Source organism: Dysidea avara, chromosome 2, assembly GCF_963678975.1.
Source record: "Dysidea avara chromosome 2, odDysAvar1.4, whole genome shotgun sequence".
In the NCBI taxonomy this organism is placed as follows: domain Eukaryota; kingdom Metazoa; phylum Porifera; class Demospongiae; order Dictyoceratida; family Dysideidae; genus Dysidea; species Dysidea avara.
Genome location: NC_089273.1, coordinates 12,621,644 through 12,647,639, shown reverse-complemented (window position 1 = coordinate 12,647,639; position 25,996 = coordinate 12,621,644). Strand labels below are relative to the sequence as shown.

Below are 25,996 nucleotides of genomic sequence, written 5' to 3'. Positions count from 1 at the left end.
TTGACACACTGAGATTGGTACTTTAAGTAAGATTTGAGCCATTGCCACAGATTGGTTAAGTGCTCAGTAGTTAAAGTAACCTAAAATCTTTTAGAATCTCAAAACTTTCTAGAATATCAAAATTTTCTAGCTGGGTTTCCTCAGAACTTTTATTTATTTCCATTATTATTTCAGAAACCCCTTACAAAAATCCTAGACTCAGCCACTGAGTTTGCAACATCTATTTTAGTTTTAAGGCACCTCGATTTTTTTGCAACAATTGATAGCTATTTCAGTTCTAGAAACCTCACAATCGCCCCTGACTGGCCGCCTGGGCAGGGTCAGTGGCTAATACTGTATACATGTGCCATCTTTAAATCACATGCGGCTGGGGTGAGCTGGGGATAGCAGTCCATCAAGCCCGTGTAGCTAAAACAGAGAGGAGAGCTGTCCCATACGCGTATGGGCGTCCCACATGCGTATGGGGGATGCCCATACGCGTACGGGGCAAAATACGCGTACGGTTCATAACATACAGTAGCGATTCCGGAATTCCGTAAATTCTGCATAAAATTTTCTCCGTGAATCCTCCATTGGGAAGATGGCACAATTGATTCGCTGCCGTACGAGTGTTTGACCAAACAGTTAGATCGTTTCTAGGATTTCTGGGGACGAGGAACACGATGGTGCTGTTAGTTTCCTGCTATAAATGTGTTTATGTGGTGTTTTATGCCAATTCTAAGATTGTTTTTCAATATATTTACCACAATGTAATGTTGTCTTTGCCAGAAACGACCCAGCACATGTTAGTTACACCAAGTGCAACATTTTTGTCCATGTAGTTTTCATTATTAGTATGCAAAAAGTCAGCAAATTTGAAACATAAATAACCAACTTGTCTGGTGCGTCACTTTGGTAGCTATCAAGGAACTAAAAAGTAACAGTAAAAATAACTGTATAAGCAGATATAAATGAATAGTACAAGTCCTTGTTTTGCATGCACATTGTATTTTGGGTGAAGGTGACTAGTACAGAGTGTTTGCATTCAGACCAAGTGCAAGTTGTTTTGCCATTTGTAATATGCTAAGTTCATGCAACTGTTAGGTGGCCTTCTACAGAGGTGACCTTTACTGAGAGGGTCTTATAATGATGGTTGCACTATAGTCCATGTACTGAGGTATTTATATCAGGAAACAGAAGTTGAAAATGTTTTTGCAAACCTGAGTTATAAACATTTGTTCAATTGTGCCATTTTTGGGGACTTTTTCAATGAAAAGAAGCGGAGAAAATTTTACCATTTTTAAAGGATAAAATTGCTTATAACTCCATCATCCATTGATGGATTTTTAAAAACTAAGTGTCTATGAGATCCTTGGGGAGCGCTGCACAAGCCTGTGCTAAATAGAAATTGTTTCCATCAATTTTAAAATTCTCCCGGAATCGCTACATACAGAAAGTATAGGGAAAATAAATTACAGGTGCTAACAGAAACGGTTATAACTTACCAACGGATTGAGGTAAAGAGCTAACATTTTCACCATCGTGTTCGCCATGAACAGGGGAATCAATTACTGAGTACGTTTTCCCTTTACCCACCCTTCTTCACTGCATACAAAGGCAAAATTCGTGAAGAAAAATCGATCGCATACGATCACTTCGACATTACGTAAACAAACGCTCATAACTTACGTATCCTTGGGGCTACTGTAACGAAACAAAGATTGTCTAACTCCTCTTGAGCAGGCGAATAAGATGATATCCAGGGTTTATTGTTAGTCCCTTCCTTCACTAAGAAAGAGTGGTTAAAAAAATTATGGAATTTTTTCAATAATACGCAAGTATTTCACCCAATGTATTCAATGCTTTATACTGTAAATTTAGGCTTGTGCGATTATGTCCCTTTTTCGCAGATCCGGTCACAAATATTCAAGATGAATAATTATTACTTTTAAAAAATCCTTGATTATCATGATTATTACATGGTAACTGCTGATTTCAATTATCACTAATTGACACCAATGAGACGATGTTAATTAATTGCCAACAAAATAACCGCGATTATCGTGATAACTGAATAATTTCCATCCCTACTGGAAAGATTGAGATGGTTTGTGACCCACTGAGCAAACACCCTACTAGTTTGATTTTTCTCAAATTTCATTTTATGAATTCTTTGTTACCTAGAGAAAAAGACCATTGGGCTGTTGAAGTTTCATGATGGAGTCTAAGGGATAGGGCATGTCAGGTAATTTGCTCCACAGTGCTAATGGAACTACACTGTTACTATTCTGTGGTAGTTTTGGTAGAGGTACAGTCACTATACTACGAGAAGCATAACAATCAGGTTTTCTGATCCCACACAAATGTACACCTTGCCTTATCTGCTGAGCAGTTTTGGAGTTATAGTGATAGACAACAAGAAGAGAGAATGACAATGGCTAGATTCACAATGATATATTGGCATGTACCTTTTGGGGTTTTAAAGAGAGTCTAATTTTAGCACCTTGCTTTCCTATTGTCTTTAATCATTATCTTCCTCATGGAGTGAAACCATACTGCAAAATTTAAAGCACTTACTCTACTGTATGAGGTGTATATTGAAACCAAGCAGATATCTGTGTGTGGCTGCATGATAGGTTCAACTGTTCAACCACATCCTTAATGATCTAGGTTGACTAAACAATTGAGCACAGAGACCACACTTCTTAGCTATCTATTTACCTAAACATGATCATGGTTTTATTGGTCTAGCCATACTTAGATAATGGTAGCTTCATATGCATACCGGACGAGTCTGCAAAAACCCAACATGATAGTGCATTTTTTCAAATTCTTTATTATTGAATAATTATAATCTGCTTAGCCAAGTGTATGCTCTGGCCAAGTTTTAGCTTTGTATGCCAACAACTTTTGGAGTTACAACCTTACAACCTACAAAGTAGTAACAACAGAAAGATCGATTTGTACAGCAAGTATTGGGAAAATAAATTACATGTGCTTACAAAAACAGCTGTAATGTACAAACACAATTCAGTGCAGAGTTGCAACTTGCACCATTGCATTCGCCATGAATAGGGGAGTCTATTACTGGGTAAGTGTTTTCTTCTCTTACCATTATTCACCACATACAGAGACGAAATCAGTAAAGAAAAATTGATCGTTTACGATCGTTTCGACGTGACGTAAACAAATGCCATAACTTACGTATCATTTAGTTTACTGCAACGAAACAAAGATTTTTGAACTCCCTTTGAGTAGGCGAATAAGATGATATTCAGGTTTTTATTATTGGACCCTTTAATTTCTTCACAAAGAACAAAGCGTATAAAAATTTTACGATTTTTTTTTTTTTTTGATTATGCAAATGTTTTATCCATTGCAATGAATGGCTTATACTGAAAATTTAGGCTTGTGCCATTATGTCAGGTTTTCGCAGATCCAGTCACATTTATGCTTTTATCTTTGGAAGATAATGAGGTCTTTAAAATCCACTGAGTACAAAATAGCAAGTCATTAAAGTGGTCAGAGGTTTGATTATTGATTTGCTATTCTCAACATTATTGTAAGCTAATAACCCGCACTGGATAGCCAGTCACCCAAGCCAACATGTGTTTATTCATTTTATAAGCATTCCTAAAAGTGGGAGGTATAGTCTAACATTGCAGCTACATTTGTTACAATGAACAGACAAGTACAGAGATACCACGGAGCATTCTGTTTAGTGTGCATCTGTTTTCTAGAGTGTTTTAAGCTTTTTTGTCTTCTACTAAACTAACAGAAAACTTTACCAAGGACCTAAGTGAGTAAGCTTCCTTGCAGAATTGTTATTTTGTAATGTGGGTGTGGTACTTTCTCGACATTATGCCTGGTCTTTGTACTGTTGTGGTACTATATTATGCAACAACTTAGGATTACTCATTGTCATTGTGATGAACTCAAACTGCATTTTATACAACTGCTCTTCACACTGCTGTGACACTATAAACACTGGCAACAACTGGCTTGTTGACTCATAACATCTGCACTTATCACTGCTACCTATTGGCCAAGCAAGGAAGCAGCAGTAAGGTGCAATGTTCAAATTTCACGCTCTTTGACAAAAACAAGTACTTTAAATTTTATTGTAATATTCTGTGATGATTTTAAAGCAATGCACAATCCAATCCTGTGAATGACTCCACCTATATACCCATATAAACATCCCCATTAACAAAGTCATTTAGAAACCATGCCCTTGGATTTTCATGGTTTAAAAAACTTGGCTTCGCCTTAGATTTTAAATCCATGAAGATTCTTGTAAAAGGTCTGTATTCTAATTTATAATGATAGTATGATGAAAATAGGGCATAGTAACTGTCATATCACATAAGCAAGATACTTAAGAGAATTTAATACAATAATACAACAGTTGTAATACAACAGTTGTGTATGATATTCTAATAGAACAGTCATTCATGTATATCATGTGGTGACTACCCTATATAGTGGCCAACTTCATTTTAACCCACAAGAATGTTTGTGGAACATGTGTTTATTCAATATAGGCAAGCATGGTGACGTTGGGTGGGGTAACTTATTTCAACATCAAAAGTTTGTTCACCGGGCTACTTGAAGAAGGTAAAATAACAGCTTACTTATTGCAATGAGCAACAGCAAACCTCAACTCTGTGTCTCATAATTCTTGCCATGTCTTAATTTTGATTGTGGATTTACTCACATGAGTCATTGAATGGCCTGATAGAAAGTTTTATAACGAAAGGAATGCAACTTGTTGCAAGGTGATAGTAGCAACCACCATCAAGTTATGGATCATTTTGTCAAGGTATGTAAAAGGTTTGCATGTTTCTTTGCCAAAACGTTATTTACACAGCTAGTTTTGACCTCACTGTTTAGCATTAGGGAATGACCCTTGGTATCATATTAATCCTTGTTACATCACAATAATTGTTAATTAATTGTATATTGTGGGGATGGATGCTTTGAAAGTTATAGTGCTTTGTGCAAGGCACTCGTATTTGGGCCAGTTTTCTGGCTTATGTGGATTTAAGGGTTAAAGTTGTGGTAAGGGGCTACACTGTATGCGTGCGCTATTGTTCTTATAGTTCACATTTGCATGGCAAAGCATTCCATGACTTGATACACTTTTATATTATTTTGTAGATGATTTTGATGTTGACAGTGGTGATGATGATGATATAGACGAGGACAATGGGTACGTTTGTGAGGATGACAACTATGTCACTGAGTGTGATGATTGTGTTAATGATTATTATAATGGTAAAGATGGGTGTGATAATGATGATGTTGGTGATGATTTTGGCAGTGATGATAATGATGGTGATGATTGTGGTGGTGGTGGAGGTGGTGGTGATGATGATGATGATGATGATGATGATGATGATGATGATGTTGATGAAGATTATGATGATGATGATGATGATGTTGATGATGACAATGACGATGATGGTAATGATGATGATGATGATGATGGTGATGATGATTTTGATGATGGTGATCATGATGATTACAGATATAGTTATGATGATGATGATGATGATGATGACGATGACAACAGCAACAACAATTATCATGGTGGTGGCAAAATATGCGAGACTTTATGCAATTGGCAGTTCCTTAACAAAACAAAGTGTCCCATTAGTCAGTTAGCAGATCTTAGAAAGGTAGAAGCTGAAAGTATTGCCAAAATAGTTGATGGGGTAGCAGTTTATAGAATTGATGAAGAGCTGGAGAAATTAAAGAACGATGATGACGATGATGATAAGTCACAAGCTGACACTAAACAGGAATTTTTGATAAATTGGCATACTAGTACATGGTGTATTGACATGCCATCTGTAACTGGATGTGAAACAGCAGGTTAGATTCTATTTGCATGCATAATGTATTTAACATGCTTATCAATAGTACTGTACTAGTATTTTTTTAAAAAAAGAAGAAATTAAAAAATGAAGTAGGGATCGATGCGATAAAAAGTAGAGATGAATGATGATATTACAGCATAGTTCAGTGGGAAAGTCCCTACTTGGCATTGAGCAAAATACGTTTCGTAGCTACACTGTAATGTGCATGCCAAAGTAGGGACTTTCCCACTGAACTATACTGTTCACTACTTTTTATCACATAGATCCCTACTTCAATATATTTTTTAAAATGCTAGTTTGTATAGTTTTTGTTGTAGCACAGCTAGCTACAATGTAACTTTTGTGACTGTTGTATTAGAGTATAATATATCTTGAGTCAGCCAAGTGGTAGACCAATAAGTGGCGAAGTCATCTTGTTTACTGTTAAGTAGTCATCTTGTTTACTGTTAGGTAAACAGTTAGATTGTTAAGAAAGTGTGGTCTCCATACTCTATCACTATTAGTCCATCTAGATCTTTAAGTATATGTTAAAGCATAGCCGCTAGTGCTATATGAAAAATAAAGCACGAGGTGCGCGGCCGGGATGCTAATGAAGCACGAGGCGAAGCCGAGGCGAGATGCTAATAAAGCACGAGGTGAAGCCAAGTGCTTTATTAGCATCGAGGCCAAGCGCCGGTGCTTTATTTTTCATATAGCACGAGCAAGGCTATGCTTTAAATGATTTATGGAACTTTCTAGTCGTGTAGCTTCACCATACACTAGGACTCGTAATTAACACGCATTGCACGAACTATTAGCAGCCTGAACGCACATGAACTAGTTTAACAAAGTAACTCACATGTATTTCACCATAGTTTGGCATGGTAGACGTTCATCACATATTTTGGCAGGTTTTGCTCACAACCCACAATCGATTCTATTGTGAGTCTCATAGTGAAATAATTCCGTGATATCTCCAGGACTTGTCTGTTTACATTAACAAACGTAACAGCAATGTTACCTTCTTCCACCCATCATCAAAGCATTTAGATATGTCTATAAAGCAATCCAGTGGTAGACCTATTATTGGCTGGGGTGATAGAGCACTCAGCGTAGCGACGCTATCAGCCTTCACCGACTTGGGTTATTAGTCGTGCTGACATGAGCCCCGCCGGCTATTAGCCTGCACTAAGGCACGTGGACAACTGTGCTTTACTTCCCACAAAGAGTGCTTTATTGCACCACAAAGAGTGCTTTATTGAACGAATAAAGCACTCTTTGTGGTGCAATAAAGCACTCTTTGTGGTCGCTGAAGCAATGTTAGCTGGTTGAAAGTGTACTTCATGAAATTTAAAGCACAATTTTTCCTTTGATCTTGCCCATACAAAGTTCTATAATTGATGGAACATGGTCGCAAACCTATTGCAAACGGGATACTAATCGCAAACTTGCAGATATCTAGCTACAATAGTACCCCTGTATGTCTCTTATAGTAACGCCAGGACTGAAACGCTTCTGAAATCCAACTCTGAAACAATTCTGTAGCGTGTATATAATTATGCTGCTGAAAGAAAGTGTTGATATGGAAAATTAATGCCTTGATATGGTTTCGTGGATGAAGAAGAAGACAAGCAACCTGATTGAAGATAAAAGAAAAGGCAAGGCACAGAGGGCCTACACTTGTCGGAACCCCAAAAGGCACTTCCCTCTGGTGAGTTATTTTGGCATAAAATAGTGGCCGTGTGCTGCTTCATTTGTTGGTATAAAATGGTGGCCGTGTGCTGCCTCTAAGTTTGCGAACGTGGTCAAAAAGGCAGTGAGGTAGTGAGGCAGAATAAATTTTGAGTTATGGTGATTTGAAAAAAATTTATCTTGGTCACTGGTAAGTGTTTTCTTGTTTTCAATGCTGTATTTCATGTTAGATTGACTAATATAATTCCGCATAGGTGATTTTTGTCTCGTAATATTTCTCTAGGATAAGTTTTAAAGGCAGAAATATTGGTGGCACTCATCACTTTTGGGCAACTCCTACTTAATCAGTACTACCATTCTGTCTGATGTTAGAAATCATCAAAATTTGGGCTTTTCTGGCTAAAAATATCGTCCTAAACCAGCCTCACAATACATTCATGGCACCTTGGTTACATATAGCCAAGCCCAAAAGTTCAATCCAAAATGCTTCCAAAGAGATACTATTGAATTAAAAAGTATTAGTGAATTTCTGCTGACTGACTGATCGACTGGTTGACTGATTGATTGACAGACTGACCGACTCCTTCAGAAAAGTGTAACATGATAATGGCCATCATAAGGCTATGAACTCACCTTTTGAAAACCACTAGGGCAACATATGGGCTTTCAGATGCCTTTAGCAGTATATTTGCAGTTGAAATGTTTATTAAATTCTCTTTTAGGTGATATATAATGGTTTATAATTGTTCAAGGAAAAGATCAAACCACAAAAATGTAGCTTTTTCCTTTAATCTTAATTTTCAAAAATATATATTCTGTAATTAAATTTATTTTTGGTTTACATGTTGCTCTAATACCCATCATTCACCACTGTGAGTTTAAAGTTGGAACCAATAGTAGATCATGAGTTATAAGTGTTAATGTGTAGCCTTGTTAATCACTACTGTTTGTATGGTTCAAGTACGCAAAGATGCAATACCAATTGCAAGTAACTTTATGTCACATTCATTTAATACATAATAATTATATTGTTGGTTTGTAAGTAAGGTTAATTATTTAATGCTTCAGTAAAAGCTTATAAATTACTATACTCAAGTAATTTACCCCTTATCAAGCTTGTACATGTTGTTTCTGATTATGACGCCAAGTCTATTATATATGTAGTAGTGGAATATTGAACTTGATGACATTCTCACTAGCTACAATAACTGCTACTGCTACTGTTAGCATTCATGTTGATTATTGATATGCAAGTACATATTTTGATACATAAATGTAGCTATAGTGGAAACTGTCTAAGCCAGTCAGGGCCAAATTTTTTTGCCTTAATATGCAGATGGCTATTTAAATGTATATAGTTCAATGTGTATAAATATCTTACTAGAACAATTTAAAATTGGCCCTTAATAGAAAAGTGGCCTTTCATTACAGGTCGCTGCTAAGACAAGTTCCACTGTAATTTGGAACACTTATAAATAAAACATGATGCTATGTACAGTGTGTAGCTGCATTCTTTGTTCTTAACACAGGCATGAATACTACTTCAAATATTGTAATCTACTATAATATAGCTTTTCTAACAAGTAGTAATGAATGACTGATGCAGTAGAATGGCTTTAAAATCTTTTCAACTTACACTTTCAAAGATTTAATTTGTGTACTGATATCAATGCATCAGATTTTGTTACATGTCAAAGTTATATGTGAATGATTGTAGAGACCATCATGCAATATCTACCACTTTCAGTCTCATCTTTTACTATATCTGTATTTCATGATTTAACTTTGGAGTTAATTTCCTTGACCCTTTCTTTAATTATTGATGTATTTTACCTAAAGCTATAGTATGCATAAGTGCAATTGCTGTAGTGAAGCTTTTGTACTGTGTAACAAAAATTTCTATGGAACATTGCATTTCTATGATTCTACGATTTTCAATTATAGAATCAAAGTATGAGCTACATTGCTACATCTAAGTAGTTTCATCATGATACAGTTGATGTATGGAGTTTAAGCCAGTTACCTTAGGGCCAAAATTTCTGGGCTTTAATGTGCAGGTAGCTGCTTAATACATTTGCATAAGTGTATAGGCAATCATTGGCCCTTATGGAATGGTGGCCTTTCTATACAGGTGGCCACTAAGACAGGTCTTGGATTCCACTCTATTCCATCAAATTTTTGATAAGTAAGACGATGCATAGTGGTTTTAGAAGTGTACATTTTTCCAGCAAAGACATTGTTTATAGGTACAAACATATAAAGATGGCCTTACAGTGGTCAGTAGTAGGTATGCCCTTTCAAGTATGATTCAAAAGGGAACATATCTTAGTGGCCACTTTAAAGGCCACCTCTTTATAAGGGCTAACTTTAAATAGGACGTTTCTGCTCTAATGCAACTATATGAAACAACCACCTAGGTATTAAGACCAAGAAGTTTCGGATACCACTAAGACATGGCATTTCGATTCAACAATTCCACATTATGTGTACATACGTATAACTGCATCCTGCAGTTACTATAATCTATTATACACACATAAGATTGGAAATTATCATCATAATCTGTTATTATTATCTACTTTACCAGTTAGGGTGTACACAAAAGGCAGAGCCTGTTTGAGGTGTTTACCCATAGCCTAGGAGCCTAAGCGAAAATTTTTGTACTAGATATCCTAAAGTGAAACGGGACAAATACCTAGAAGGACTAAAAAAAAGCCAACCCCATCATGACTTGGTCCACAGGCCACCCAGATTCTGGCCAAGCACCCACACTCAGAGCCAACTTTGGGGAGGCCACCTAAGTACGTAGGTAAATGTTGTAGCAGCAGCATTATTGATATTATATACAGTAAGATTGAAATATCATTAGTTGTACAGTAAATCCCCTATAAATATAGATACCTCTATAATAAGGCCACCTTGTTATAGTGGCCACCTCTATTATATAGGACACTGAACTTACAGCAAAAGTATAATCAGTAATTCTTCATTAGGCAGCCTTATTATTGCTCCAACTTTCTTAGCTTTAAAAGTGGCTCTGTTAGTATGGTTCTACTGTAGTGAACCCTTGTCAATACAATCCCTAACTATTTTAATGCATAAAATGATTTGTGACATACTAATATAAGGTTACTTGCAATTGGTATTGGAAATTACTATCTACACTTAATTATTTATACCATACAAACAGTAGTGATTACAAGGCTACACAATAATACTTATAACTCATGATCTACTATTGGCTCCAACTTTAAACTCACAGTGATGAATGATGGGTAGTAGAGCAACAAGTAAACCAAAAATAAATTTAATTATAGAATATCTGTTTTTGAAAATTAAGATCAAAGGAAAAAGCTACATTTTTGTGGTTTGACCTTCTCCTTTGAGTAATTATAAAACATTATATATCATCTAAACGAGAATTTAATCAGCAGTTCACAAATCTAAACCAGAAGTATCTACGTCAATCACACGCAAAGTTATGGCCATTTTATTGAAGACATGTAAGCAAAATAAAATTTTCAACAGAAACTTTGAGTGGCCATACCTTAAAGGGAGACCAATGAAATGAGCCAATTTTGGTGTGATAAAGTTTCTTGAAAGGGTCCATGTCTGTGCCAAATTTCATGAAAATTGAAAGGGGTGCGGATTTTTTTTTGTTGATTTGGGATGGAATGACCCACCTAGCAAACTTGGTGTAGGCCACGCAACAATGTTTCGTGGCAAGTGCTGTGGTGCTGCATGCGCTATGCCAAAAATTCCACGTGTGTGTGAAGTTATAAATGGACTGTACTGTAGGATTTCCAATGCAAAATTTGAATCTTCAAAATCATTTTCTAACTGTTGTTACATGTTGGCTAACTCTCACTTGAATACAGCTGCAGTGGCGATAAATTTTCCTTCTTGGGGTAGAAATTGATCGAAATATCTGCAAAAATCTGAGATTATAAGCTGTAACCCTCAGAAGCCTTGATCCTTTATCGCAATACTGGAGTTCAATCTTCCTCTGTGAGTAAGCCTTCACCTAAAAGCATTAGTAGTTTGATTAGTGAGGTAGGTTTCCTGTCGCTGCATCATTTGAGCAGGATTTTAGGCTCAAAAATGGGTTTCATATATGGACACCAAATGAATGATAGCCCAAACTTCCTCATACCACAGTAGTAATCATCCATTGACAAAGAAGTCACTTATGAAGTATGGTTATGGTTAAATTTGAACATCTCTAATCATCTGGGTGAGCACTATATATGGAAAACCTTTCCAGAAATCACTCTTTGGCTACACAATCTGTCCACTAAACTGTTTAAAAAATAGATATCAAAGTGCAAAACAACTGTATTATCCATAAAGTATAACTAATAGCGAGGTTATTGTCACTGCAATTCAACTACAAAAGCACTTATTCTATTGATCAGGCTCATGTGAATAGGCTTGGGTATGGTCAGTAATGATACACTGCCTCAATTTATTTTTAATATTACTGGGTAGGCAATCTTTGTAATTGAGGGATAAAATCACAGTTGTCACAGCACTGCACAAGACATCAAGTGTTCAAATAGTGGAATTTCCTTACCACCAGTTAATTTTAGTTTACTTACGAATCCTGGCAATGATAACCTCACTTCTAGGTGTCTTCAAGGTGTAAGCTTTCTGCTTATTTTATAAATTTTTCTGTTGTTTTACACCAAGATTTCTATTGTAGGCATGTTAAGGTTTGATTTCTGGCAAATTTTGCCCTATATCGTGATCACCCAGTTGGTTAGAGATGCTCAAACTTAACCATTATACTTGTATGTGACTTCTTTGTTGTTGAATGATTACTACTCTGGTGTGAGGAAGTTTTTGGGCTATTGATCATTTGATGTTTGTTGATGAAAACCCATTTTTGGAGCTCAATATCGTGCTCAAATGGTGCAGCAACAGGAAATCTACCTCACTAATCAAACTACCAATGCTTTTATGTGAAGGTTTACTCACAGAGGAAGGTAACTCCAGTATTGCGATAAAGGCTTCTGAGAGTTACAGCTCGTAATCTCAGAGTTTTGCAGATGTTTTGATTGATTCCTATATACACCAAGAAGGCAATGGAATTTATTGCCACTGCAGCTGTAAGAGTTAGTCCAACATGTAACAACTGTTAGTAAATTATTTCAAAGATGATGAATTTTTACATTGGAAACCCTACATACAGAAAGGTTTATACAACTGCAGTTCTACATCATCCACAGTAGTTATGGAACAGCCTGTGATGCAGTCTCATTGACTTGGTTTGTGCATGTTGTTTACTTTAGGTAAAGATGACTCCATTATCCAGTTAAATCAATGCCTGGCTCATGTTATAAATATAGCTCTCAAAGAGTGGTTTTGTGACAAAATATAGCACTCTGCTTCATCCCAAGCTGTATTTGTGTCTCACATACTGTGTGATTTGTGTATAGGATTTGTAGCAAGCTTAACTCTCTCACCACCACAACCGCTATATGGTGGTTTCAATTACAGGGATTTATTACTTCTTGCAACACAGAAGGTAGAATTCAAAAAGCGTAAAGCGTCATATGGCTTCTTTAATTGACCAAAGAATGTTGTTCCATATTAGGAATGATAACAGTAAACAACCACCATAATGGGAGTGAACTAAACATGTTTGTGGCTAGTTAACATGTAAGAAGCCATACCACACTTTACGCTTTTCACTCTCCAATGTAGCAAGAAGTAATAAATCCCTTGTATAAATGCCCGTAGCATCACAGCCTAAGTGCTCTGTAACTGTTTTGAATGTTTAATGTGCCCCTGCACTTATCCTGTAGCGGGCACCCCCCTAAGTGAATGGGAACAGGGATATATAACCGGTCTCTCGTGCACTATTGCACGGTTAGATGATGTAATCGCATACTTTCGGAATGTCAACAACAGGAATTGTAGACGATTCTTCAAAGTGATAATGGCACTACTAATAAAGAGAAACAGTAAGGAGAGGGATTATATAAGTTGGAGTGGCGTGTTGCTATATTTGTACACCTCGAAACAGTGACCTCGCGTCTGTATGCGCATGCAAACTTGCTCAAATGCTGGAAAACCAGACTTAGAGATAATCGCTTCAACTGTAAAAGGTTAGTGATGTTTATTGTATTATTATAAACAGTGCTATCCTGTAAAGTTGTGAAATTTCACCTTTGATTTCGCTTAAATCAATTTTTGTACTTTGAAGTTATATAATGGCCTTGTAGTTACTCTTGTGTAAACAGCAACTTCATAACTGAATTCCTTGTTCAATAGCGAGTAATTCAATACATAGTTTTGTAGGATTATGTTGTATGGTGTGTAAGTTACAGCAGTTTGTAAACAGTAGATTGGAGCCTCTACAACTTTAGCGGTGAGGGGGTTAATTAAACTATTATATACATATAGTTATACCATTTTTATATGTATTTCATATATTGCCCTGACCACAGAGTGATATCATAATAATATACGTATGTAGTAGCCCTGACCACAAATTCTTTTGATACTGAAGTAGTACAGTGGAACCTCAGTTATCTGAACCACTTGGAATCAGGAGTGGTCCATAAGTCTAAAAAGTCCTTATTTCTGAAACTGTGTATAAATAACCTTAAAATAGCATAAAGAACAATTTTAAAATTTTTCAGAATTATTAACTACTCTAATAGAACAGTCACTACTCTACTAGAGCAGTCATTTCTATAGTTTGGTTAACCGAGAATCCGGATAAGTGGGGTCTGGATAACAGAGGTTCCACTGTACAAAGTATTCGTTCACTTTGCTTCATATTGAGGTGCTTGAAGTTTTATATTGTGGGTTTGAGTTTAGCATGGAGTATTATAAAGTATTGTATGACTTGGCATTGTATAGTGTTACTACTAAGTGTCCCTAAATAATCATTTTTACGATGTAAGGATTATTTTTTCTACACTGCACATTTCAATCACAAGGCAAGAATATCCTAAGTCTGTAACTTATGCTCTTAATTGGTACTGTAAACTTATCTCATTGCCTTAGCTGTTCATAGTGGGGTTATACTTATACATATGACTAGAAATTCAGCAAAATCCCCAATTGCTTATTTACAAAAGCTGTATAGCATTATGAATAACATTTTTACACGAATCATAGCCTAACTTTATATTAGTATAACAACCAAGAAATGTTTGCAGTGATTTAACATGTTTCATCATCCAATTTACAGATGCAGATTACTGCAAGTAATTTGTGGTTTGATACAACTTAACCCTTAAATCCGCATAATCCAGAAAACTGGATTTGATAAAAAATAAATTGAAAACGCACAATATTTTTGCCAATCTACATAGGTGGTTACAAACAAGCATATCTCATGAAGCATTCATCTGATCGCTTCGAAAAACAGATTTTATTAATTGGCAAAGAGTAAGCTATCTGTCTGTGTATAAACTTTCAACATACAAACAAGGAACTCACCCACTATGATGCGCTGAATCATTTTCAGTCCTTCCACGTTCGTATCGCCACTGTACTCGTCCGACAGTGATGTTATCACGTGATACCTATATCTAATCCAAAACAGCCAAGCTGTAAAAAAGAGTGCGACCCTCAAAAAGGCTATGGTGAAAAAGATGTGAAATCCAAGGTGGCGGCCAAGAAATGGCTGTTAATGGTAAAAAATTTAATAACAACAATTCAGGTGAATTTTGGTGCCGCTTGGTCTTGGCACAAAATTCGCCTGAATTGTCGTTATTAAAAATTTTTACCGTTAACCTACCATCACAGCCATTTCTTGGCCGCCACCTTAGATTTCACATCTTTTTTCATCATAGCCCTTTTGAGGGCCACACTCTTTTTTTACAGCTTGGCTGTTTTGGATTAGATTTCACTTCTTTTTGTATTTGTATACACCAAAGCTGGCCTATGGCCAGCTTTGGGTTTTTTTAACCTATCTTTTTTTTTCTTTTCCACAGGAAAGAAAAAAAGATGAAGACTCTGATTATATATATATATATATATATATATAATACTGTTACATATACTTATTACAGAACTCTACATGGTGCATGGTTTCTTTGCAACTGAACACTCTACAAGGTGAGTCCTTCTAGCTGATCTCTCTACAGGGTCAACTGTTTGTAAGCGAACTATCTACAAGGTAACTTCTTTTAGCTGATCTCTCTACAGGATGATTTGTTTGTAGCTGAACTCTCTACAAGGTAACTTCTTCTAACTGATGTTTCTACAGGGTCACTAGCTAGTAGCTGAACTCTCTACAAGGTGACTTCTTCTAACTGATCTTTCTGCAGGGTAATTTGTTTGTAGCTGAACTCTCTACAGGTGATTTGTTTGCAGCTGAACTCTCTACATGATGGTTTCTTTGTAGCTGAACTCTGTACAAGGTGACTTCTTCTAGCTGAACTACGTAGTTGAACTCCCTACGAGGTAACTTCTTCTAGCTGATATCTCTACAGGGTGAATTGTTTGTAGCTTATCTCTATACAGGTTACTAGTTTCTAGCTGATCTTTTGAACTCTTTTCAGGGTGACTGCTCTATTAGGATGACTGCTCTATTAGGATGACTGCTCTATTAGAGTATCGCGATCTCACACTTGCTACACCAAGTTTGATTTCGTGTTATAACTCCGTGGCTTTAAGTCTGATTCTTCTACACCATTAAAGATCCTTTCTAAGATGAATACTCCATCTGTACAGCGAATTTCAAAGCATTACCCCAAGCGGTTTTTCTGGTGGACGTGGAAAGTAGTCGTTTTTTTTATTAGTTAATCTCGATTGCGTAATTGTTATACACTGTTGGATTTTTCGTTGTATCTTCCTGGTTTTTAGCTCAATTTCTTTCAAACCACAAAAGGTTTGAGGTTCAATAGTTAACCTATTCACCCACCGATTTTCAGCTTCTTCCCTTAAGCAGTTTACCCTGTAGGCGTGACAACATATTGGTGTTATTTTTCGTGGATAATCGCTAATAACTCTTTGCCTGTTTATCGTATTCCAGCCAAAGGTGGTACAGAGATGCGCCTTTATATTCCCCTTCTGTGTGCCAAATTTCAAGGCAATTCTTTACTGAATCTGCTTTATCATCCAATCCTCTCGAAATTGGTTTGCTCTCGGCTTCTGCTTGTAAGTTTCTTGGTCCACCTGCTACTGAATCTGGAGTGCTCAATGTTTTACTTGATCATATAATGGTCTGTCCAGTCAGCACCATTTCTCACATTCCTCGCAGTGTTCGGCCCCTCTTGGCCCACATCTTAAGCATAGAATTTCAAAAGGCTTGTTCATCTGTTTGGGGTTTTGTCAGACTGTTTATTTTTGCCAAGTTTGTTTTACGCACTCCGGGTAGCCAGTCTCACCATCGCCGCCGTTATGTTGTTAGTTCCATACTTTTAGATCGTCTCCATATGTGGTCTTTATCAGATGGCATTAAATCTCTTTGGTCTCTATTACAGGATGATCTCAAGGTCTCCAAACCTACTAGGCCTGCTTTAGGTGATGAGTTCTGTACATCACGTGCTTTATTTTGGGCTTGGGAGGGCAGATACAGCAATGCTCTTCAAGCACTCAATTCTGTAGGAGTTGCAGGTCATAATGATGATAGTGCATACCAAGACCTACTTAAACGTCATCCGTATTCATCTTGTCCTAATGATTCTTCTCCCAACCAAAATTCTTTCACTGTTGATGAGTCGATGGGTCATGGCTTGTCTGCTTGCTTTCCCTAAAGGTACTAGCCCAGGAGCTTCAAAACTTCGAGCCCAGCATTTACTAGATGCAATTGCTGGCAGCACCGCGCCAGCTGCTAGGGAGTGTTTGCTCTCTCTGACTTGTTTCATGAACCATCTTTTGTCAGGAAAGGCTCCCTCTTGCTTAGCTCCTTGGTTGTGTGGTGCCCCTTTGACTGCTTTACTTAAGAAAGGTGGTGGTGTTCGCCCAATTGCTGTAGGTGAGGTCCTACGTCGTTTGGCGAGCCGCCTTTGCTGTCTTGCTTCTCTTCCAACTGTTTTTTTGCCCTACGGTCAAGTTGGTGTAGGTATTCCTGGTGGTTTTGAGGGTGCTATCCACATCAGTCGTCATTTTATTTCTACTCATGGTGCTGATGACTCTTTAGCTTTGTTGAAAGTGGACATGAAGAATGCCTTTAATGAATGTGATCGCTCTGCCTTTTTCACTTGTGTGTCTGAAGATTTTCCTGAGATTTCTGCCTGGGTGAAGTGGTGCTATTCCCAACCGGCTGAGCTTTGCTTTGGCAATAGAAGGCTTTTGGCTTCTTCCGGGGTGCAACAAGGTGACCCTCTGGCCCTTTGCTTTTTTCACTTGTAATTTTACAATTTATTGATGCTGTAAATCTCCGTGACTTTGTAGAGTTAAATCTTTGGTACCTTGATGATGGCACATTAGTTGGGAAGCAGTCTTCTTTATCATCTCTTTTGTCTCTTTTTGCCACTCGAGGTCCTGAGTTTGGACTACATTTGAATCTGTCCAAGTGTGAATTATTTTGGCCTTCTGGAGATGTCTTTCCCAATCTTCCAACTGACATCAAGCGAGTCACAAGTTTGGAACTGCTGAGTTCTCCTCTTTGGGGTGATGACATTTTCTTTAATGATTTTCTTTCTTCTCGAATGGACAAAGTAGCTTTAACTCAGGAGAAACTTTCTCTGTTAGATGACCCTCAGGTAGAGCTCCATCTTTTACGTAGCTGCCTCAGTAGTTGTAACATTATTATTCACCTCCTTCGCACTGTGCCTTTCACCATCCTGAAACCCTTTCTTCTTCAATTTGATCATAATCTTCATTCCTGCCTTGGTAGAATTATGCAGTGCAGTCTTTTCGACACTTCTTGGAGACAGGCATCTTTGCCTTTTCGATTAGTAGGCCTGGGGTTACATGAATCTGTTTTTTCTGCTTCACCTGCATTTTTGGGTTCATGTAACAGTGTTCGTGAATTAGCCTCCACCCTTCTTTCTGTTGATATTAATCAGCTCAGTTTCCCTAATGAAGAGGATGCTGCCACCTTACTTTCTGAATCGGGTATTTCCAGTGGTCATTTGCTTTTCTCAGCCTCTCAGAAAGACCTGCAAGCTACATTAGACAAACATTTATTTGATGACTTATTTGCATCCTTTGGCATTCGCGATCAAGCTTGTTTGACTGCTTTGTCACACCCTTCTGGCACAAGTAGTGGCTGGTTCAAAGCTATTCCTCGAGTCAGTCTGGGTTTGGCTATCCCTGGGCCTGAATTTGTTATTGGATTACGTATATGGTTGGGTGTTTCTTTGTTTCCGCTCTCTCCTTTGTGTACCTGTCTTTCTACCATCGATAACTATGGTGACCATCTGTTAGGTTGTTCTCAAGGCCCAATGAGAATACGTCGACATGATGCTCTGGTAAACATCATTATAATGCCCTTTCACAGGATCACCCTGGGGTTCTTAGGGAACAGAGAGCTTCTTATGATGATGGGTTGCGCCCTGGCGATGTTTTTCATCCTGACTTCCAGCATGGTCGTCCAGCTTACTTCGATGTCTCCATACGCTGCACCACTCAGCCTGCTTTTATCTCCTCCTGTGCTTCATGTGCTGGGGTGGCTGCTGCTGCTGGAGAGGTTGCCAAGGATGAGAAGCATTTCGCAGCTGTGGAGAAGGTGGGGTCAGATTTCATTCCATTAGTTGTGGAAACATTTCTGGCTGGAGGGATTTTTTTTCCTTACTTTGGCCCCTTTTCTGTTACACCTTTTAAGTCAGTCAGTAAGTCAAGTCATTAGGTCTAAGTCCCTGAAATTAGGTTAGGTAATCCTAAGGCTGCAGCACATGTTGTTGTCAGACCTTCAGTGCTGGTCACTGTAAAGTGCTAATAATAAAAAAATAATAATAATAATAATTTGGAGTTTGGACACCTTTTGCTCTAAAACCTTTACAGAATATAGCTGACTGTACCACTCCTCGCAGCGGTGTCCCTCGGAAAGTTGCTAGAAAGAACTTGCTACAACAACTGTCTGTGCAACTGTGGTCCAACAATGCTAAGATGATCTTGAGGTACTGGGCCCTTCAGGGCTTGGATGATGATGACAATCCACTTTTCCACTAGTAATAGTTTTCCCCCTGTAGCTAGCTGTAGTTTATGTAGTTGTAATAGTTGTTTGTAATTGTAATAAGTTATTGTGCATTCCTAAAAAAAAAAAAATTAAAAAAAATTTTTTTCAAGGCAATCAGATATTGCGTTCACGTTTTATAGCAGTTTTTGTAAGTGTGCGAAAAGAGGAAGAAAAATAAGAAGAAAAACAACGAAGAAACTAAGCCAATTTTTGAAGTAGCATATCTCGGGAACACTTGAAGTGATTTTGCTCAAATTTGGAATGTGGAGTACTGAAGTTGGAGGGAATGTCCACAGCAAAAATCGTCTTGTTTAATCAAGGAAACACAGAGCTACGGAGGTGCGAAAATTGCGTTTTCTTTCTTCCTGTCAATATACTCAGGGTGTTGTGCGCCGGCTTCTTGGACCGCACGACACACTACCGTGTGTCTTGATATCAACTTAATTGCCATCACGTGAGGAGTAAAATGACACCAAGCAAAAGTCGATGTGACAACGTACGGCCAAGTTATGGCCCTTTGTACATTGCTATGTGAAGAAGGAAGACGGAGGGATAGTTCTTGTATTCTTTAAAAGTGAAGTGAGTATCTCTACGTGACGAAGTATGGGACCATGTAAACCGCAATTTAATGGTGAGTAAGATGGTGTTTGATAGCTTTAACAGTTTTTGTGTTATAGAGTTTAGTTTTACAAGGCATGCATGCGATCCGGTTTACTGGATTATGCGTTTTCAGTGCTTGTGTTTTATAAAACAGCTGCGGGTTTAAGGATTGATGGACTACCTGGTTCTTGAAGGCTATACAACTAATGTATTCTTATTATTTGTTTTGGTCTTAATTATATGTGACCTAATTTTAGAAAACCATCGATATCTGCACAATTTTCAAAATGCATTTTATTTGCTCTTTGTTGTCTACAGGGACAGAGGAATAGACGAGCTAAGTTTCAGCTTCATAAGTTAAGCAGTGTGGGAACTTTGGCCCCTTTCTGTTGCACCTTTTCAGTCATTAAGTCAAGTCACCAAGTCAAGTCAATAAGTCTAAGTCCTTAAAATTAGGTTAGGTAATCGTAAGGCTGCAGCACATGTTGCTGTCAGACCTTCAGTGCAGGTCACTGTAAAGTGTTACTAATAAATACAGCACTAGACAGCTGGATGAGCAAATAAATTGATATGTATAATATATATATCAATTTATTTGCTCATCCGGCTGTCTAGTGCTGTATTTATTATACAGAAGCTATCGAGAAAAGAATCTACAGATGCTTACATAAACCATCATAACTTACTGATACAACGACGTACGGAATTGACTCTTTGCTCACTGTGTTTGCCATGAATTTGTGCATTCACCAAGGTATGATTTTTGCCCCAGGCATGCTTCTGTGTTCGAGAAGTAAGGCAAATTCACTGAAAAACGATCGTCAGTAAATTCTTTCATCACTGCAATGTAAACAAATGTCTGTAACTTTGAAATCCTTCCTTGTATGGAGATGAAACAAAGATTTTTGTACTCCCTATGAACAGGCGAACACGATGATTCCCAGGATTTATCCATTGGAGGCTTAAGTCACCCACCAGTGAGGCTTACATAATTTTTTTCTGGAGCTTGCGTTTTTTTACCCATAGTTTTTAAATGCGTTTTATCGCAAAAGTACTATTGTGCGTATATCGACGGTTTTCCAAAATTCGGTCACATATTTGTTCCAATATTGGTACTTAGCTTATTGCTAATTTTAATTTGTTTTATTTTTTGCAGATGATTCTAAAGAAATTTGTGGCTCTTGGCACTTAGCCATCACAAACAAATGGTCAGTGGCAGTGTTTACTCCATACATGTTTATTCAATATACAAGGTTGCCCATTATTTGTCAACCACACCAAGTTGATATCAGTGAATTGGCTAATAGAAGGTCTAAAGTTTGTACGTGCAAAAATGTGACAACAAATGAAGGCAGGATTCATTGGTGCTATTGTCACAAATGCAAGAAGCGGGTGTGTTTGTGTTGTTCTGCCAAGGATCATCACATTCACAATCATCACATGGTGGATTTTGTGACTGGAATGTCATTTATATCTGGAAGTTATCTCAGGGAGTTTTGGCAGCAAGGAAAGGTTTCGCTGAAATTATATATAGCTGTGTCTTATGTACTGCATGGAATTGCATGTTACTCTGAATCAGATATTATGGTTTGCTCACAACAGGAGGAGTTGGTTTGCTTAATTCTTCATGAATTGGTTTGCTTGCAGCATCAAGAAATGATTTGCTTAGTACAGCAGGGATTGATTAGGCTAAAACAACTGGAATTAGTTTGCATAATCCTGCATGGATTGGTTTGGTTTAAAAAGTCTTGCTTGAAGCAACAGGGAATAATTAATCTGAAGCAAGAATTGATTTGCTTAATATTGCATGGATTGGACTGCTTGCAACAACAGGAATCAATTCGATTACTACTGTGGGAATGGGTTTACTTGCAACGACACAAATTGATTTGCTTAGTACAGAAGGGATTGATAAGGTTACATGTAAAACTACCAGAATTGATTTGCTTAGTACCACATGAATTGGTTTGTTTGAAAGTATTTTGCTTGGGATTGATTAGGCTAAAACAACTGGAATTAGTTTGCATAATCCTGCATAGATTGGTTTGGTTTAAAAGGTCTTACTTGAAGCAACAGGTAATAGTTAATCTGAAACAGGAATTGATTTGCTTAATGGAATCAATCTGCTTAGTACAGCAGGGATTGGTTTGCTTGCAAAGACGAGAATTGATTTCCTTATTACAGCAAGAATTGATGAAGTTAAAATGTACAGAACCGATTTCCTTTATACTGGATAGTTTGGTTTGTTTGAAAGAAGAGAAATTGTTTTGTACAGTACAGCAGGGATTTATTTGGGTAAAAAAGCGTAATTGCTTGAAGCTGCAGTGGAAATTGATTTGCATAATATTGCATGGATTGGATTGCTTGCAACAACAGGAGTTGATTTGCTTAATTAAGCATAGATTGGTTTGCTTGCAAAGGCAGCAATTGATTTACTTTGCAAAGCAGGGATTGATTAGGTTGAAACAACTGGAATTGATTTGCTTAATATTGGTTAGCTTGCAAAAGCCAGCATTGATTTTTTTAATACAGCAGGGATTAGTTTGGTTTAAAAAGTTTTGCATGAAGCAACAGGGAATGGTTAAGGAATTAATTTGCTTAATATTGCATAGATTGGTTTGCTTGCAACTACAAGAATCAATTTGCTTAGTACAGCAGGAATTGATTAGATTAAAACAATTGGAATTGATTTGCATAACACTGCATGGATTGGTTTGTTTGAAACAAGAGGAATTGTACTGTGTAGTACAGGTTTGGTCTTTCTTGAAGCAACAGGGAATCTTTAATCCATTGGTTTGCTTCATACTGCATGGATTGGGTTTTGGAAAACAAGAGAAATTATTTTGTGCAGTACAGCAGGGATTGGTTTGGTTAAAGAAATCACACTGGAAACTACAACAGGAACTGATTTGCTTAATACTGCATGTATTGGATTACTTGCAACAACAGGAAACGATTTGCTTAGTACAGAATGAATTGGTTTGCTTGAATCATTCTTGCATGAAGCAACAGGGATTGGTTTATCTACTACAGGAACCGATGTGCTTAATACTGCATGGATTGGTTTGTTTGCAGCTGGAATTGATGTGCTTAATACAAAAGGGGCTAATTTGCTTAGTACAACATAAATTGATTTGCATAAAACAGTTTGGATTGGTTCGTTTGCCACATCAGGAATTAATGTACTTTGTACAGCTGGGATTGGTTTCTTTGGAGCTAACTACCTGCACTGTCACTGCTTCCCCGCAGCAACAACAATTGCTTTGCATGAAACAGGAGTTGCTTTGCCTTAAAGATTTGCATATTGTTGAATACATCACAAAAAATTTTTCATTGATAGATATTCAATGTCACAATGTAAATGAACCTGATAACAAAGTCTGCAAATTTGTTCACAAAGTGAGAAATGGGTCAGATCATGTGTGTCTTTGTGGCTTGATAATAGCATTATTTTTAGGTACAGGTGAGACAGTGCGCATTAAAGATCAGGATTGTAATCCAGCAGATGCTGCTGTTCCAGATGCATCTATTATACCCCTTTATCATTTTGCTTTGAAGAATGTTCGAGTAACACAGATTGATGATATACAGTATAACCATGGAATTGCTAGCTATGTTCACTACAGAAATTCCTATGAGAAGTACAAAACAAGATTGAAGAATGCACATTTTGATTTACAGCAAGACTCCTGTCTTGGTTTACAGTTGTATGGAAGCATATTAAAGCGTAAAAATGTACTAAGTGCTAATATCTTGCTGTGTACCCCATCAGTGGATATTGGAGGTAAAATGATGCTACATGTAGATGTTGCAGTAGAGGTCACAATATGGAACAGTAGTAGAATAGGGTCAGTATGGAAGTTTGAAAGTTTTCAACATTTTGAGTATATCCTGTTCAGTAAACAGGTTTTGAAAGTTGCTGACTCATTGCCATGTACCATGGAAACAGAATGTACCATGGCAACAGAAAATACAAATACTAAGATGTTTTGCAAGGATATTCAATGTCAGATAGACATACCTACTGATGAAACCCATTGTACACTAGTTGTTTCAGCTACTAAAAGTGCACCATTTTGTTGGAGTAGTCATCATGAATTGGTTGTAACTAGGATTTCATCATTTGACCTCATGATGAAAAGTGACATTTCCAGGCCTGTAGGAAAAGGCAGTGACCCACATGCTAGCCATCCTAACAAACATCAGCAGCAGAAAGACTTCACTAGTGTTGAAGCTGATGGACGACGTACAAGTGCAGTTGGATATCAAGCAGCTGCTGCTATTGAATACCACAAAAAGAGCCAAACTGGTGTGAATAATGACATGTCATCGTCAGTCCATGGGAATTTAGATTGTGATGTTGTACCAGATAGTCGTACAAAGTGCAGCTCACAATGCCAAAAAGACAGTCAACTATGGATTACACCAGAAGGATTATCATTAAATGAAGATCAAAACCAACTACATACCAAAGTAGTTCCAGATTGTGAGGTGAAGCATAAATTTGATGCCACAACAAGTATAATTGGACAGGATGTTGTAAAAGATGGCAAAGGTGCAGCAGACTCAAGTACTCTTTTGCAACCAGCAGTTACTGTGGGTAACTCATTTGCTTTCAATTCTACAAATGGAATCACACAGAATGTTGTGAAAGATGGCCGAGGTGCAGTAGAAACAAAACCAATTGCTCTTCTGCCATCAACTTCTTCTGTAAATAGCTCACTTTCTGCGAAGATGCCTGCAGCTCAAAAGACTGTGGTGAAATCTTCTACAGTAAGCAAGGCCCATGATTCTGGTCCACAGCTGATAAAGACTCTTCCAACAGAAGCAGATCACCTCCCTCCTTTGGGGTTGCAATATAATGTTTTATATGATACTAATGCCAGAGATGAAGTGCCATTAGCTCAAGATGAGAAATCTGGTAGTGTTGTAAAGCAAAAAGTTGACAAAACCATACGCAAACACTATCAGAAAGATTTTCCAAGTACAACACAGCATAAAAATAGTGCAGTGAAAAACAATACATCTAAAACTGGAGTGCAGAAACCTCCATTTCCTAAAAGATGTTGCATTGTTGCAGGGAACAAAATGTTTACATTAGATCCAAACCTGCTAGCCCATCCTCACATGGATACGTACTTTGTTAAAGAGAGAACAGAAACCAGACCAGGCCACTTCTTAGCAAGACTTGTTCTCCACCATGTTTACCTAGATAAGTGAGTTGATGTAATAGTTAAAACAAGCCGACAAGGTAACTATTCTATTTAGAGACCCAAGGGCAATGCTACCTATAAGCTAAACTACCAAGGTCATAGGGTAAGTTAATCAATATTATTGTTGGTAGCCATCTCACATCCCCTGAGGGGCTCTAAATAGTGTAGAAACTGGTGTCAGCTTGTTTTAAGTACTCCAAAAAATTTTCCTTGGCGAAGCAAATGAAGAAGAGTGAAAGAAAGTGGCAAACTTGTCAAAGTGAACATTTGTTGAATATCTGATATTTTCCTCAAACCTTAGTATAACAGTCATCAAGTAATCAATGGCATGTTTCAAGGCTTCTTGAATAAAATATGGTAAAATTTCATGAAATTTCACCATTAAAAGTTGAAAGTATAAATTTGACAGCCAAATTTCAAATATTGTTGAGGAGATTTCTTGAGTGACTGACACACATAGTGACATTGGGGTATTAAGTAGCTACTATGTCAAGGTAAATGCTAATGACTGTTGTCTTGTTCAGAACGTAACCTAACAAGTGGGTGCTAAAATCTAGATTCAT

General features: G+C 37.4%; 1 protein-coding gene across 3 annotated transcripts in view; it reads left to right on the top strand.

The window, feature by feature from the left end:
* The window catches only part of LOC136246624 (uncharacterized), an 82,055-nt gene that overhangs the window by 38,672 nt on the left and 17,387 nt on the right, over positions 1–25,996 (top strand). For 2 of the 3 annotated variants that reach the window (XM_066038153.1, XM_066038154.1), the window contains exons 4-5: positions 5,140–5,856; positions 21,377–25,436. In XM_066038153.1, the coding sequence (XP_065894225.1) occupies positions 5,140–5,856; positions 21,377–25,436 (4,777 nt within the window). The remainder of the gene's footprint in view (positions 1–5,139; positions 5,857–21,376; positions 25,437–25,996) is intronic. The other variant, XM_066038155.1, reaches the window with a different exon arrangement.